General features: G+C 42.1%; 1 protein-coding gene across 3 annotated transcripts in view; it reads left to right on the forward strand.

Moving 5' to 3' along the window:
• The window catches only part of SLC10A7 (solute carrier family 10 member 7), a 256,637-nt gene that overhangs the window by 226,433 nt on the left and 17,470 nt on the right, over positions 1 to 12,734 (forward strand). Inside the window, exon 11 of one of the 3 annotated variants that reach the window (XM_019828885.3) lies at positions 5,889 to 7,375. The exons of the other annotated variants lie outside the window; for them this stretch is intronic. Coding sequence (XP_019684444.1) covers positions 5,889 to 5,893 — 5 coding nt within the window. The 3' untranslated portion in view covers positions 5,894 to 7,375. Of the gene's footprint in view, positions 1 to 5,888; positions 7,376 to 12,734 lie in introns of those variants that run through there. 3 annotated transcript variants of the gene reach the window in all.

A 12,734-nucleotide genomic window follows, 5' to 3' on the forward strand; every position in this document is an offset into this window, starting at 1 on the left:
GTATTGACATTAGTTTAAAGTCCATTTCAGAATGTTACTTCCATGAAGAAACACAATGTGGTTATCATTAACCCAATCTGATTAGTGCCTGAAGTGAAATAAGTATTTATTTAATAGACAAAAGTAGATCAAGAAGAAAAGTGCTGTTTTCTACTATGCTTTCTCCAGTGTATTGGCATTCTCCCAATAATCTGTCCGGGCAACTGAATCCATGTTTTTAGTCATTAAAAGTCATAAAGTAACCAGGAACTTTACTGACAGCTTCATTCACAAACTCCTTGAGGTAGTAGGCACATTGTGGTAAAAAGTCGTATTAAAAATTTCTTTATATTTTGGCATGTGACTCACTTAAAAGAGTCACTTAAAAGAGTGAAAAAGCATGACAATTCTCTGTATGCTCATGTTAAAAAGGTTCAGTCTGTAAGTTAGAAAACAAAGACATTCCATAATGTTGTTACTAACCCCATGCACGTTTGTTTGATAGAATCTATTGTCAGTCTTGCCAAGTTTGGAAAATGACTTCAAAATTGGACAAACTAAGGAACAGTTGCTATCTAGGGCTTCAGCTTATTTGAAGAAGTGATATACAGTTAACTCTTGAACAATGCAGGGAGAGGGGGCCTTAGGGGCACCAACCCCCTGCACAGTCAAAAATCCATGTATGACTTTTGACTCCCCCAAAACTACCAATAGCCTACTGTTAACAAGAGGCCTTACCAATAACGCGGTCAATTAACATAGTATTTTGTATGTTATATGTATTATATACTGTAATAAAATGAGCTAGAGAAAAGAAAATGTTATTGAGAAAATCATAACGAAAAATACATTTACAGTACTATACCATATTTATTGGGAAAAAAATACACATGTAAGTGGACCCTTGTAGTTCAAACTCATGTTGTTCAAGGGTTACTGTATCTAATGTCTATACGTTGCAGTATTTCTGTTAGGTTTTCTTCATAATATTATCGAGTTGAAGTTGAAAGCACTTTGGAAGTCACGTTCTAATCCTGACTTTGTGACTGGACAAATCCCTTAACTTCCCTGAACCTTTGCTTTCTCATCTGTAAAATGGGGCAGAATCATACTCACGTTTATGAAGTTTATTATCAAGATTAAAGATAAAGTTTGTTAAGTAGCTGGCACAGTACTTGTACATAATCCATAGTCAGTACATGGCAGAATGTGCCATAATTGCAGTGTATGTAGATCACTATGGAGGAAATTCTACAGCCCACCTACAGAGCCGGGTGTGCTGCCTGGCACACACCAGACACTCTTTCAAGCAGGAGCTGTTATTGTTTGTTATTATCAACTGTATTAATTATGACCGTGTTACCATTTCCACGGTTCCAGTCCCCCGACCCCTGGTCCGATAGATTTTCATGTAATGGGTGTGGTTTAATTTTTGATTTAAGAGAAATCATCTTGCACTTCTTTCCCCACGCTGTTATTGCGCTGTGATGTCTAGTGTTCCAGGGCTCCTAAAAAGTAGGTAGGGAGTCCAGAGGCCAGGGCCACCAGACGCCTCAGATGTCCAGAGCCAGAGATCAATTGAGCCCATGTCCAGTAGAGTGGATTAGAGGAGATGCTGAGCTATGGCTGCACCATATATACACTCTGCATTTCTGCAGTGGGCTTGTAAATCCCATACACTCCTTGGGGTTTTTGTGGTCAGAAAAACCAAAATGGATTTTTTTTGTCTCTCCACGATGTTCTTTTGTGCTGGAGCTGGCTGTATTGAGCAAAGAACTCTACCCAAAGAGCCTACTGAAGCCTGACCAGTATTCTTTTCTTTTCAATGAGCAAAATACCTACCCATTGGATATTTGTGTGTGTGTCTTTATTTTTCTTAATCTCAACAGCATGTTCTTCTGTTCCTGATGCTTTCTGAAACCTGATTTTCAGGCAAACGGGTATTCTGAACACTAATCAGAAGTAGCTGTTTTGCTAAAAAGGGTTGGGTTAACTTGGACAAGATGTCTGCATATGCACTTTGTTTCTGCAGTGCTCTCCCATGAGGTAGACCCTTAGATACTACAATAAGATACAAGCTGGTATCTAACTAACCATGTAGTCTAAATCCTCAGTTACTTTCATAACATGATGGCCTTAAGCTTTTTTGGAATTGTGAGACCTGAATACTTATCCTCACTCTTCCACTGAGGCATGCCCAGGCTTCAGTTCCCTTAGCTCTTAGATTAGGCAATTTGACTGACTATTCTGTCCTGGCTTCATCATATCTGGCTGCCTTCCTGACGTCTCCTAGGCAGCATTTACCTCTTTGCTACTTCCCTTATCTCAGGGAGGTGACATGGATTGCCCTTGTTCCAGCAACACCCTAGTTTTTACCTGTAGCGAAGGGTGTTGGCTCAGTATCACTAGAATGGCCTATGAATTTACCGTATCCATTTTCACAAGATGCAATGTACGTTCCCTTCTATTGGGGACCTGACATCACTGGTATAGAGGATCTGCCATGACAATGATAGTAATTATCCTAAGGGAGCTTCTTCTCTGCATGGAAGTGGAAGAACATCACACTAAGTGTGAAAAAATTCACATTCCAGAAAACGAGGAACATACTTCAGATCATATCACTCAGAATTATACTATCTCTCACCTCTCACACAAAGATAAAACATAATAGGTTATAATATGTCTCTTTGGCACTGAGAATGTATATCTGGTCCTTGTGAGATCACTACCAAAGTATTTCTTCTAGTGATTCTACACACACGCAACAAATGTGCACACACATCTAACACCTCAAATAGAATACATACAGTAAGGCTTATGAAATACCATTCATTATTATATGTAGTATTTGTATTTAGGAATAAATCATTGTAGACCAAGAGGTACCCAGGTAACTAATGAGCCACAGATGAAAACCCTCACTTGAGGAGCCTTCTGAATATTCTCTTGTACATACCCTTTGAATTTATTTTATTGTTCTTGCTTTTGCCCTGTCTCAATCTCTTCAGTGTACTTGCATCTACGCAGATGCTGAATTTGATTCATTGCTTTTATTAGTGCATTTGCCATTGATTGATTAGTTCTTCGTATTAGTACTTTTTCTATTGATTGATTGCAGATGAAGTGACTATTTGACCTTTAATTATGAGGCTTCCTATTGAAAATGACATTGAGCTATGGCTTCACATAATCCATCTGGAAAGCCTGACATGATGCCATTCCCTGGAGTTCGTTCAGGAAGAAAGAGGAGGCCTGAAGGAAGCACCGAGCTATCACTGTGCCTCATCTAAAACAATACTCCGGGGCTTGCATGCTGCTCTCCTATAGTTTTAGCTCAGGGTTGGAGGTAATTTTATATTTGTCAAGACAGCATCCCTTGCAGTGGGTTGCCTTAAGAGCTGTGAACTCTCCCAAATTCTCCTCTAGTTTGATGTTGATATTTGTAGGGTAATGACAAGGTATTTTACGTAGCAGAGATTGAAGAATGGTTAACAACGGCTCAGTGCACAGTCAGTCAATAGATCTCATCAGAAAGAAATTCGATCCAAGATACTCTGTGGAATTAGTAGTTTACTTCTATTTTATTTTATCTTTTTCTCTTGAGTGTTCAAATCACTTTGCTTATCTAGAGTTCCAATGCATGTGAAAAACATTCTCAAGACACCTCAAAAGAGAATGTTTCAGGAGGTTTGAGATCCCTTCATATAAGTTTATATTAGTTTTTAGAGTTTTTAAATAGCAAAATGAAAGCACATACTCCCATAGCATGTCAACTGACTATTGACAGTCAGTTGTGAGATTCTCAGTCATTTATTTCCAGAAGCATTTCTGAAGTGGAAGTATGCTATTTAAAGTTTAGAGAATCATGATGAATGCTTATTAAAAGCCCACCATATGTCTTACCGTTTATAGACACTATGGACAAGGGCGAATCAAGGCAGGGATTCCCTCACACTGTTTAGACTTCACTATATGAATCTATGGTTGCAGTTGCACAGCTGAATTGTGACAAGAAACTATGCATTAAGCACAAAGAATATAACTTTTTGGTAGACCTGGGATTCTGCAGAGTGGAGAGACCACATACCTGATTCTAGCCTGGATTCCAGTTCCATTGATCTCACCAAAAGCTGGAACAAATCATGTAACTGCTGCGGGCCTCAGTTTCCTCATCTGTAAAATGAGAAGATGGACAAAACGATACCTGACATTCCTCCCAGGCTTAAGTTTCCGTGAGTCTGTGCTCAGTGACTGTTTCCGTTCTAGAACCGCTTCCCTGCTGTGTGTGAAAGGGAAAAGAGCTCACGAACGGTTGTGTAAATAATGTTACATTATTGCAGGAAAAGAAATACGGCTTTTGCTTCTTCCAAAAGAGGTTAAAAAATAGCTTCACCCTCCAAAGAGTTTCATAGGAGAAACAAAGTCTGCAACGGATCTTATTTTCAGTTTTCCTTGGAAGCTACTGGAGAATGCTACAGGATTACCCGTAACTTGGGCTGGAAAGGTCACTTAATAACATCTGCATTATTTTCTCAAGAGGAAATGGGATTGAAATATAAAAGTTTTCACTTCTGCTATTCTTTTCCCCTAAAGCTTACCTGTGATTCCATTTGGCACACAGAGACTATGATCTTTTTTTTTTTAATGTTTATTTATTTTTGAGAGAGAGAGCGAGACAGAGTGTGAGCAGGGGAGGGGCAGAGAGAGAGGGAGACACAGGAACCGAAGCAGGTTCCAGGCTCTGAGCTGCCAGCATAGAGCCCCATGTAGGGTTCAAACTCACAGACCACAAGATCATGACCTGAGCCGAGGTCAGATGCTCAACCGACTGAGACACCCAGGTGCCCCAACAGAGGCTATTATCTTAATAAAACTTGCCCCACAATTGGGAAGCAAGCTTTGAGCTCATTAAATCATATGAACCGAAAACCTTGACTATTAGCAGGTCAGTAACATTATTTTGCCTACAAAGAAATGAGAGCATGGAAAATTTTTACAAACTTAACCCCAGATCATATAACTAATAGAGACTGGATGCCCAGCCTCCTGATTTCCAGAACTGCATTGGATAATAAGATATGAAAGCACTTGGAAAACCAAAAAGTACTATACTGATTCCAAATATTGTAAATGTGCATTCTCGGTGTGAATTTGAATTATTTTATTAATTGCTTAAGGAAGAAAATCACTTCTGATCACATTGCTCGCTATAAAACAGTTTTAAATACTTAATATCTATAATTGTTCCCGGAGGCATATATTTCCATGCGGCCCAGTCAGAAACTGGCATTCATTCCTTCTACCTTCTATAGTAACAAAAAGGTTATATTCTATTTAAAGTGAGTCTTGATGAGCCAGCCTCTCCATTTCACGTGAGGCATCACTGTCTGCACTTTTTCTTGCAAACTAAGAGCCACGGTGCTGTATGACAATAAACTATAAAGTGGAAAGAGAAGTCCAGAGAAGAGACAGAAAATAGAAGTTTGTGTCTGGGTCGTAGCCATAAATATGTATCTGTCCTGTGGTTTGCCACTGGAGTTACAGTTCCATAAGGAAAGGCAGTTCGGGGACCTCTGCATTTGTCGGATTCTTAAAGATGCCACTGAAATTATAGACAGAGTAGATTTTGCTACTGCGCTGAAGAAAAGTGAGGGAGCGTCTGTCATTTTGTACCATTTTTTGATCCATATAAAGAAAGAAATGTAAGTGCTCAAAGTGGTACGCTTCTGTTTCTCAGAGGTTTGTGGATTGTTTTGCTTTGAATTTTTGATTCTGAATTTGGTGTCTGAAAATCGTTGCTAATACATCTAGACTCAGGTAATAAAGATTTAAGAAGTTCCCAGGTTCTAGGCGGCAAGTATGAAATGAAAAATAGTAAAACTTCTTTGTTGTTTTGTCTTACTTAGCCTGACCCTCAAGTACCATTGATCTTCATGATGTGCCAGGAGCTGTTCACCTGGAGATCAGTGCCCTGCTACCCACATTTCCCCTCCTCCTCGTTTCCTATGCCAGAGACTGTCAAACGTGTTAAATTAACAACCTACAGTTAGAGATACATTTTACAGTGTCATCGAGTACACATTGCTTGTGTGTAAAAAGTTTTACAAAACCCCATTCACTCTTATTTTATATGATGCATTCCATATTCTATCCAAGTGGTAGATAAAACCCATTACATTGACTTGCAGTTCATTAATGGGTCATAACCCAAGGCTGGAAATTATTACCTTATACCTTCTTGGTAAGATTTTATCCCCTTCCTCAAATAGTTACCATATAGGCTTCAGCGTCCACTGTCTTTTTTCAGTTGAACTTTAACCCAAATTTCTGATACCATGTGGAAACCAGAGCTAAATTAAGACTCGGAATAATTCTTGATTTATGGTAATATAAGATCACCTGCATTTAGATTTTTATTAATCCAGCTTATATTACAGAGTCTCTGTACCTTTTTTTGGATTTACTTTTTAATTGTGTCTCTATTCATCATGTTTTCAATAGTAGTGGGAATAAAAATAACAGCTAACAGTACTTGAGTACTTAATAGGCAAACACTGTGCTATGTGCTTGTTACATGAAGTAATTTACTTGAAAATACTTTTGTGTCCAGTGTGGGATCATGTAGGCACTAGTTAGTTCAGAGTTCAGCTCTAGGGACAGCCAGTTGCTCTAATGGAAAATTCTCACCGGAGTGTTCGGCTACTATTTTATCAGAAAGGAAATACTGCAGAGACAGCTATAGCACATGCTTTTGTGATCTGTATCTCTGTCAACCAGAGATTTCGCTAATGAGTATAATGAATTCTGAAATGGGTTTGTATTGATGAAATTACTGACTTGTTACTTTGCATGATAAATGTTACAAATGCACTCTGACTAATGAGTATACTGCCTGAAAACTTTAGAGACACTTCCTACTTGCCTCAAAGAATCTAGCAAACCCAGTAGCTTGAATATGAAATCCTCCGGGCTGTGCTGGAGGCTTATCCCTACGTGGTTTTGTGCCCCACTACTATTAGGAGGATGTGTGGTTGCCTGAGGCTGACTGGAAGGGTCATGGAATCCTGTGCTGGAACGTAGCCGTGTGCGCTTTGAGAGGGGCTAGTGAGAGCGCTTGAAAAGTCAGAGCCAGGCCCTTGAGTTGACAGGATAGGTTGTATAAACTGTTTCTATGTGTGACTACGAATATGTGTTGAGTTAAAAACACCTGTATGTGTGGCAGCTTACTTTCATTCAAACCTGCTGGCAAGCTTGTGGGGGCCTAGCTCATCTTCACCCATTCTTAAAATTCTTGGGTGGCTCAGTCGGTTAAGCGTCCGACTTCGGCTCAGGTCATGGTCTCACGGTTTGTGAGTTCGGGCCCTGCGTCAGGCTCTGTGCTGACAGCTCGGAGCCTGGAGCCTGCTTCGGATTCTGTGTCTCCCCTTCTCTCTGCCCCTCCCATGCTCATGCTCTGTCTCTCTCTGTCTCTCAATAATAAATAAACATCTAAAAAAAATTTAAAAAAAAATTATTTCTGTGGCCACTACACATTATCTGCCAGAAAGAATCTGGAACTTATGCGTGACCAACCTGGTGGAGGTCACCTCCCAATAGTCCTTTACACACACCAGCTGACATCACTCCTGCCATCATCCTGGATAAGGAAAGTGAGGTTCCTAAGTGATCAGCAGCTTGCCCAAGTCACATGACCCAGGGGGCAGAGCCAGAACTTACATGAGGTCTCGCCCTCAGCCGCTGTGCTGTGCTGTAACGACAGTTCTACAGAGAGTATTGTGCTCTAGTACCAGTCCTGTGGGCTACTAGCTATGAACAGCTCAGGCGAGATGATCTCTGGGGCCCTTCTAGTTCTAGCATTCAATAATTCTCTGATTTTGAAAGGTATTCAGCTTTAGAATCTTGAGCCCTCCAGAGGGATACCTTAAGATCAACATTTCAACAAGGGTGGCCCTCTAAATTACAGCAAGTCACTTCCTTTGAAGAAGAAGAAGAAAAAAAAAAAAAAGAGAGAGATTACTGCATCTCATCTGATTCAGAATTTTTAAGAATAAGACCCTGAAGTCCGATTTTTGAAACACACCAAAAAAGAGTATTTTGCACACGAAAGTTTAAGAGGCATCATAATACATGCATCGAGAATCACCTCTCAGTTTCCAGAATGCTGGCTCACCTGCCCAGACCTTTAGGGAAGTGTTTGACATAGTAGAGCATTCAGGCAAATTTTGTGTAAGTGCTTTTTGATGGTAATGGAAACTAGTTTGGGTCAGCTTGGCTTGGTTGGTTTGGGTTGTTTGGGTTTTTTTGTTTGTTTGTGTTTGTTTTTGACTTTAGTGTGGCCATGATGTGCCCCACTTGTAGATACTTTTTATTTCATTATTAGCCAAAAGGAGATACTTAGGACAGATGCTCATGACATACTCCCAAGTACTCTAAGAAAATAAAATTTTACAAACAACTCAGTAGGCTTGGACACTGATTTCTCAAGGCCACTCACTTTCTCATTCCATGGCTCCAGTGTGTGATATTGTGGTTATGTCTAGGAAGGATGAAAACTTGCTCCTGTTTTTCCAATCTGTACCTATATTTTTGCCTGAACTTCAAAGACCTTTTGAGTTCCCTTTGTATGAATGTGGTCAAAGCGCAGCTTTTGGATGTGGAAGTATGCCAGTATTTCACAAGGCATAGCCTGATCAGAGGAAAACCCTTCACTCAGCAGCCACACCCCCCGTGCTCACTCCAGAAGTGAGGCTTGCTTTCTTTAAGCTGAAAGTAAAGTTAAGCATATTGAAAATAATTTCAGCATGCCTGGTATTCGAAGGTTGTCCGTATAGAAGTCCCTTGATGAAAGGAAATAGATATGAATTTCCCCCCCAAAATCTTACAGTGTAATTCATACCATGGAAAGATTCAAAAAGAAAGTAAGAGGGGAGAGGAGGGGAGGGGAGGGGGGGAGGAGAGGGGAGGGGAGGGGAGGGGAGGGAAGGAGAGGAGAGGAGAGGAGAGGAGAGGAGAGGAGAGGAGAGGAGAGGAGAGGAGAGGAGAGGAGAGGAGAGGAGAGAGGAGAGGAGAACCACAAGCCCTTATCCAGAATCTGTAGACAGATGAAGGCCAGTGGAGTCTTGGCCACACCCTAGGTAGGAAGTTTCAGTTCCTGTGGCAATCCTCAGTAGCTACCATTCTCAACAGTTGTAGGAATGCTTCTGACATCACCCTGGGTGTTTCAGTGGCAAGCCCCTTCCCTGCCCAGTCCTGTAAACTACTAAATCTGAGCTCCACAATACTATCTCATAGCGCTCTTTCTAACCATAATCGAAACCCTAATCACAATCATTTGGGTGGTGCTGACTCTATGCCAGACGACCGTACTAGCTACTTGACAAGCCCTGCCTCACTAAAACCTCCAACTTTGAGGTGGGCTCCCTTTGAGACAGTTGTTTTAACCTCCTTTTCAGCAGATGTGGAAACTGAGGGGAGTAGGGTTAGATCACCCGATCATATAGCTGGCAGAGGGCATGATCAGGATTTAAAACCAGGTCTCTGATGTCAAAGACCAGGTCCTTTCCATCACGCCACCCAGGATTCTAGAAACACCTGAGAATGGTGTGTCAGCCGTCCACCGCTCGTTCAGTCTCGGTGGCAGGGCGGGAGCAAGAGGAGCCGTCGTTTACCTGCACCAGCTGCACTGCCGCTGGACTGGGCTTGCAGTGGCACTGAAAACTACGTACCTTACCTTACATGCTTTGAAGGTCGACTTAGTGGCATTAAGTTAGTGGAAACTCTTAATTCCCAGTTTTCTTTATTTCCAAGTAAAAAAACCACCAGTCATGGAAGTAGCTCTAAAGAGATTAATTGTACCCGTTAATAACCAAATCATGCACCCGCAGTCATATACACGCCACGCTTCTGAGAGGGAAACGCCATGAGAGGTGAGGGGAACACGCTGTGGCGTTCTGGAGTTTGTCCTTTGTGAGGAGGCCTTCGCCCCGTCCAGGAGAGCTGACAGCGGCCCCTGGCCCAGTGCTTCCTGCTATCTCTACACTCGCTGTCAGTTGCCGAGGGGTTTGGTCTTTACTATTATTATTATTCATATTAAGAAAGTTTGCCTGTAGCAGTACTAAAATGTGCATCACAGGACAGCAGCTGTTTACCCTGTTTGAAGTGAAGACGCTCACCCAGGAGATCTCATTCACTTGAAGTTCATATCTCTCAATCTCCACTTGCAAACAGAGACCTGTGAATAACATTTGTCATTTCAGAGTTGCATCTCTCCAATTATTTATTGGGTTGTGTCTCTTCCAGAAGTTCCCTTAATTGAGCCAGACACTATAAACCGGTTTGTGTGTATTTAATGACAGCCAGCTCCATGCTCCTTTACAGTGAGGAATAAACAAGCCTGCAGCTGCAAAACGAGGGGGACACCCACAGCCTCCTTGTCCCCATCTACAGCCCCATCCAGACAACTCCAGCTAGAAGTTAGAGTTAGCTGCCCACTTTTTAAAGCCATGGGGTACCAGGTGGGTTTTTGACAAGCTACCTTGGGGGCAAGAGGAGACGTAAAATTGGACACAGCTCAGAAGAGGCCGAAGCCTCAGAAACCCAGCTCATTTGGAATATCATCTCTCCTGAAGCTGAGCATGGCAACAATACCGTAGCAGCGCCATTTCTCAGAGCTGCCCCTGCTGCACGTTCCCACCATGTACTGGTTCTCTGTGTGCTACGACTGGTCTACTCTGGTGCAAGCACTGTAGTACTGCTAGAGCGGACGTTCTAAATATTAATAAAAACCAAATCCCTCGAGGGGAAGGAAAAAAGAAAAAAAAAAAAAAGAGGTTAGAGTGGGAGAGAGCCAAAGCATAAGAGACTCTTAAAAACTGAGAACAAAGTGAGGGTTGATGGGGGGTGGGAAGGAGGGGAGGGTGGGTGATGGGTACTGAGGAGGGCGCCTTTTGGGATGAGCACTGGGTGTTGTATGGAAGCCAATTTGACAATAAATTTCATATATTGAAAAAAAAAAAAACAAACCCTCGACACTGGCAGCGAGTGCAAAAACAGGAAGCAATGGTGCCGATGAAAAGGTGCTTTTGAAACACAATTTTCTTGATTCGTTCATTCACTCACCAAGTGTTTTTTAGTGCCTACTATATGTTGGGTCCTGTTCCAGGTCCTATGGGCTGCAGCAGTGAACAAAGTACAAAAAAGTTCTTGCCCTTATCCAGCTTCCTTTCTAGTGGGATTAAACAGACACTTAAGCATAGAACATATCCGATGATGGGTAAGTGTTATACAGAAAAATAAAACCAGGAAGGAAAATAAGGAGTGCCAGGGTGGAGATGGGAAGGTTTTAGGCTGAAAGAGGGTGTTGGATCGAAGACCTAAAGGAAACAGGGAGCAAGTCACATGGGTATTTAGGGGAAGGAGATTCCAAGTGGAGGGAGCAGTGAGGGTGTGGGGCCTGGGGCAACACTGTGTGCCTGGCAAGTTGGAGGATGAGGAGGGGGCCAGTATTCAAGAAACAGAATGAGTGAGGGAGAGAGCGATAGGAGACATGGTACAAGGAGTAGGAGAAGGGCAAGTGATTTTGTGTAAGACCTTGTTGGCCACTGTAAGGACCTACATTTTACTCAGGATGAGAGTGGAAGTCATTGGAAGGTTTTGAGAACACTAGTAGATCTTGAGTAGACAAGATCCAGCTTCCACTTTGAAAGGATCCCTATGGCTGCTGTGTTAATAAAAGCCTGGGGTTGGTGGATGGAAGGGTACAACAGTGAGAAACAGGAAGGCCAATTAAGAAGCTTTAATCCAGACAGGAGTTTAAGGTCAAAGGCAATTCAAAGGTGGGAGTGGTATTGGATTTTGGACATATTCTGAACACAGAGCCTATAGGGCTTCCTATAAACTAGATATGCTTATAAGAGAAAGGAGAATTAAAGATATTCTAAGGTGTTTGGCCTGAGGGGCTGGAAGGATGGAGTTGCCATTTACTGGATTCGGGAAGATGGCAAAGGAACAGATTTTGGTGGCTGAAGAGGGATGTGGGGGCAAGTCAAGAGTTCCATTTTGAACATGTTAAGTTTGAGATCTCTTAACATCCAATGGAGAGTTGGCCTTGTAAGTGTGGGGCTTTCATCACATAGAGGTTATTTTAAGCTCTCAGACTGGATGAGGTCACTAAGGACTATGGAGATAGAGGAGAAAGGAGCTTGGAGGACTGAGCCCTGAGCCACTCCAGAGGTTAGAGAGGATATGAAATTATTTTAATAAAATGATCTGAAATTCTAAATCAGCCAAACATACTGACATCCAAACTTGCAGGCCTGTTTTCTTCTGCCTTATAAGGCTGAGGGGAACATTAAATCAGAAAGTAGATATGAAGACACTTTGAAACATTAAAGGGAGAAAGCCCCGCTGTTTATCTGCTAATGCTAGGCACTGTATTAGGCACATAAGTTGCCTTTATCTCATGTAAGCTTCACAGTAGGTATTATTGAGCACACTGTCCAAGGTAGAAAGTTCTGCTTCAGTGAGGTCAGATAATTTACCCCAATCCACGTAGTGACTAAAGAGCAGAGCCTACGGCATACGGGCCCATCTGTGCCTCCAGCATCCTCCAGAGTCCTCTTGCTCCCCCCTTCTACCAGACCTGGCTTCTCAGCCCAGCTCACATTAGAATCATCTGGGAGCTGTCCAATAACCGTGATGCCCTGACCTCTCCCCACAGCGATTACCTCTGAATCTCTCAGGATGGACCCAGC

Source organism: Felis catus, chromosome B1, assembly GCF_018350175.1.
Source record: "Felis catus isolate Fca126 chromosome B1, F.catus_Fca126_mat1.0, whole genome shotgun sequence".
Lineage (NCBI taxonomy): Eukaryota > Metazoa > Chordata > Mammalia > Carnivora > Felidae > Felis > Felis catus.